We start from the raw sequence: 2,247 nt of genomic DNA, 5'->3' as shown, positions 1-2,247 counted from the left end.
ACATATATATATATATACTTATATACATATATATACATGTAGATATATACATATATATATACATATATATACACATTTATATACATACAAACATATATATATATATATATACATATATATATATATACATATATATATATATATATACATACATATATATATATACATATATATATATATATGTATACATACATATATACATATACATACATATATACATATATATATGGTTTACTGGTTAGAGTGTCAGGCTCATAATCATGAAGTAGTGCGTTTGATTCCTGGACCAGGTTGTGTGTTGTGTTCTTGAGCAAGACACTTTATTTCCCATTGCTCCAGTTCACTCAGCTGTAGAAATGAGTTGTGATGTCACTGGTTCCAAGCTGTGTTGGCCTTTATGTTTGTCACATCGATGGCATGGAGAGGGAAGGCTGATGTGCATGGCTAACTGCTGGCCTTCCAGAAAACAACCTTGTCCTACCTTATGCCTTGAAAGGAAACAACCAAGTTTGTTTCATAAAACCACAGCTTTCTCAGGCAGGCTGGAAACAAAAGTGTTAAACTAACCAGAGACGAAGAGGCCATTGCCATTAACGTGATAGCGGACATGAGTAGAGAAAATGCTTTATTGATGAACTGTGATCGTGATAAAGTAGAAGGAGTTTTTGTGAAAACATTGATGGAGTTGTCGGCTGATGACCTGTCATGAATTTTAAACAGTAAGCAAACATTAAGCAATAAGTAAAGAAAAATCAGAAGAAAACCAATGTTGACCTCACTGAGATTTGAACATGGATTTTCATAAAAACAGCTGAAACAAATATCACAAGCCATTTTGTCCAACAGTTGTACCCATCCACCGCTCTAACAGTGATGATAACATCAATCCTTTTTTTAGCCTATTTCTGTTGAAATACACTTTGTTCCAACTGATTTTGAAAATAATGAAGAATTTCATGAAGTAGTAGCTGCTATTAACCCATACTGTGTGGGAGCCAAGCACATTCAGTTCTGTTTATCTTTGCACATTTGAGACAATGGAAACTGAGTTAAACTCATTCTTGATAGCGAGCTACTTGCCTGAATTCTCCACATATAATCATAGTATGCTAATTTTATTTTAACTGGCCAATAGACAGAGTTCGTGGAAACTGATTTGCATATGATTAGCATGTTATATAACCAACAAAAGCTGGTGTTTGGAATATAAATTAATGGGGAATTTTGATGAATGTCTTTAATTTAGAAACCTTTTGACCACAAAGTTTGTACCATAGGACCAGGTGTGCTCTCAAGCAGTCTAGCATCAAAACAGGAGAAAAATGAGTCAACAATTTCATTTCAGCCATCAAATTATTTGTGGCTGACTCCCTCACTTTTTCCGTACAACAGGGACTTGGAACCGCTTGTTTGATCAGCTGAAAACTCTGCATACCAGACGCCAGTGGATTTCAGTGGTCATCAGGAGAGAATAAGCACCAACCTAGGGCTTTCCACTTCATGATTTTACAGTAAATTGGCCCCCTTGTAGAAGTGCATGGCTTAGAGATTAGGATGTTGGACTCATGATCATTAAAATTGTGGTTTCCATTCCTAGACTGTGATCTGGGGCAAAACACTTCATTTCATATTGCTCCAGTTGACCCAGGGGGCAAAAATAAGTAATACTACAATAGACTGTTGTCCCATCCAGGTGGGGAATATGTAAGTCATGAAACCAGGAAACCAGTCCTTAGGAGTCGGCATGAGTTGAGAAGGTAACTTTACTAAAAAAGAAATAGGCCAACTTCACTGATGTGAGGCCTCATCTACTGGATTGAGTGACTAATATTCCATCTGAAGTCCATTTCAGGATCCCCACCACCATTCAAATTGTGGAGTCACACAGGTTTCATCATCATCATCATTTAACGTCCGCATTCCATGCTAGCATGGGTTGGACGATTTGACTGAGGACTGGCAAGCCAGAAGGCAGAGTTTCTACAGCTGGATGCCCTTCCTAACGCCAACCACTCTGAGAGTGTAGTGGGTGCTTTTACGTGCAACTGGCACGAGGGCCAGTCACACAGTACTGGCAACGGCCATGCTCAAAAAGGTGTTTTTTACTTGCCACCTGCACAGGAGCCAGTCCAGCGGCATTGGCAACGACCTCGCTCGAATGATTTTCTAAATGTGCTACCAGCACAAGTGCTAGGAGGCAGCACTGAAGAATAAGACCAAATTAGAAGTGTGACTTATAGAGGAGTT

At 38.4% G+C, this 2,247-nt stretch overlaps 1 protein-coding gene across 1 annotated transcript in view; it reads right to left on the bottom strand.

The window, feature by feature from the left end:
* Positions 1-2,247, bottom strand: part of LOC106876540 (segment polarity protein dishevelled homolog DVL-3) — a 260,486-nt gene that overhangs the window by 30,136 nt on the left and 228,103 nt on the right. The window contains exons 13-14 of the mRNA XM_052976893.1: positions 1,273-1,300; positions 568-700 (exon numbers count right to left, since the gene is read on the bottom strand). Coding sequence (XP_052832853.1) covers positions 568-700; positions 1,273-1,300 — 161 coding nt within the window. The remainder of the gene's footprint in view (positions 1-567; positions 701-1,272; positions 1,301-2,247) is intronic.

The sequence above is a fragment of the Octopus bimaculoides genome, chromosome 26 (genome assembly GCF_001194135.2).
Source record: "Octopus bimaculoides isolate UCB-OBI-ISO-001 chromosome 26, ASM119413v2, whole genome shotgun sequence".
NCBI classification, from domain to species: Eukaryota; Metazoa; Mollusca; class Cephalopoda; order Octopoda; family Octopodidae; genus Octopus; species Octopus bimaculoides.
The sequence above is the reverse complement of the archived record's forward strand: the minus strand, read 5'-3'. Positions and strand labels throughout refer to the sequence as shown.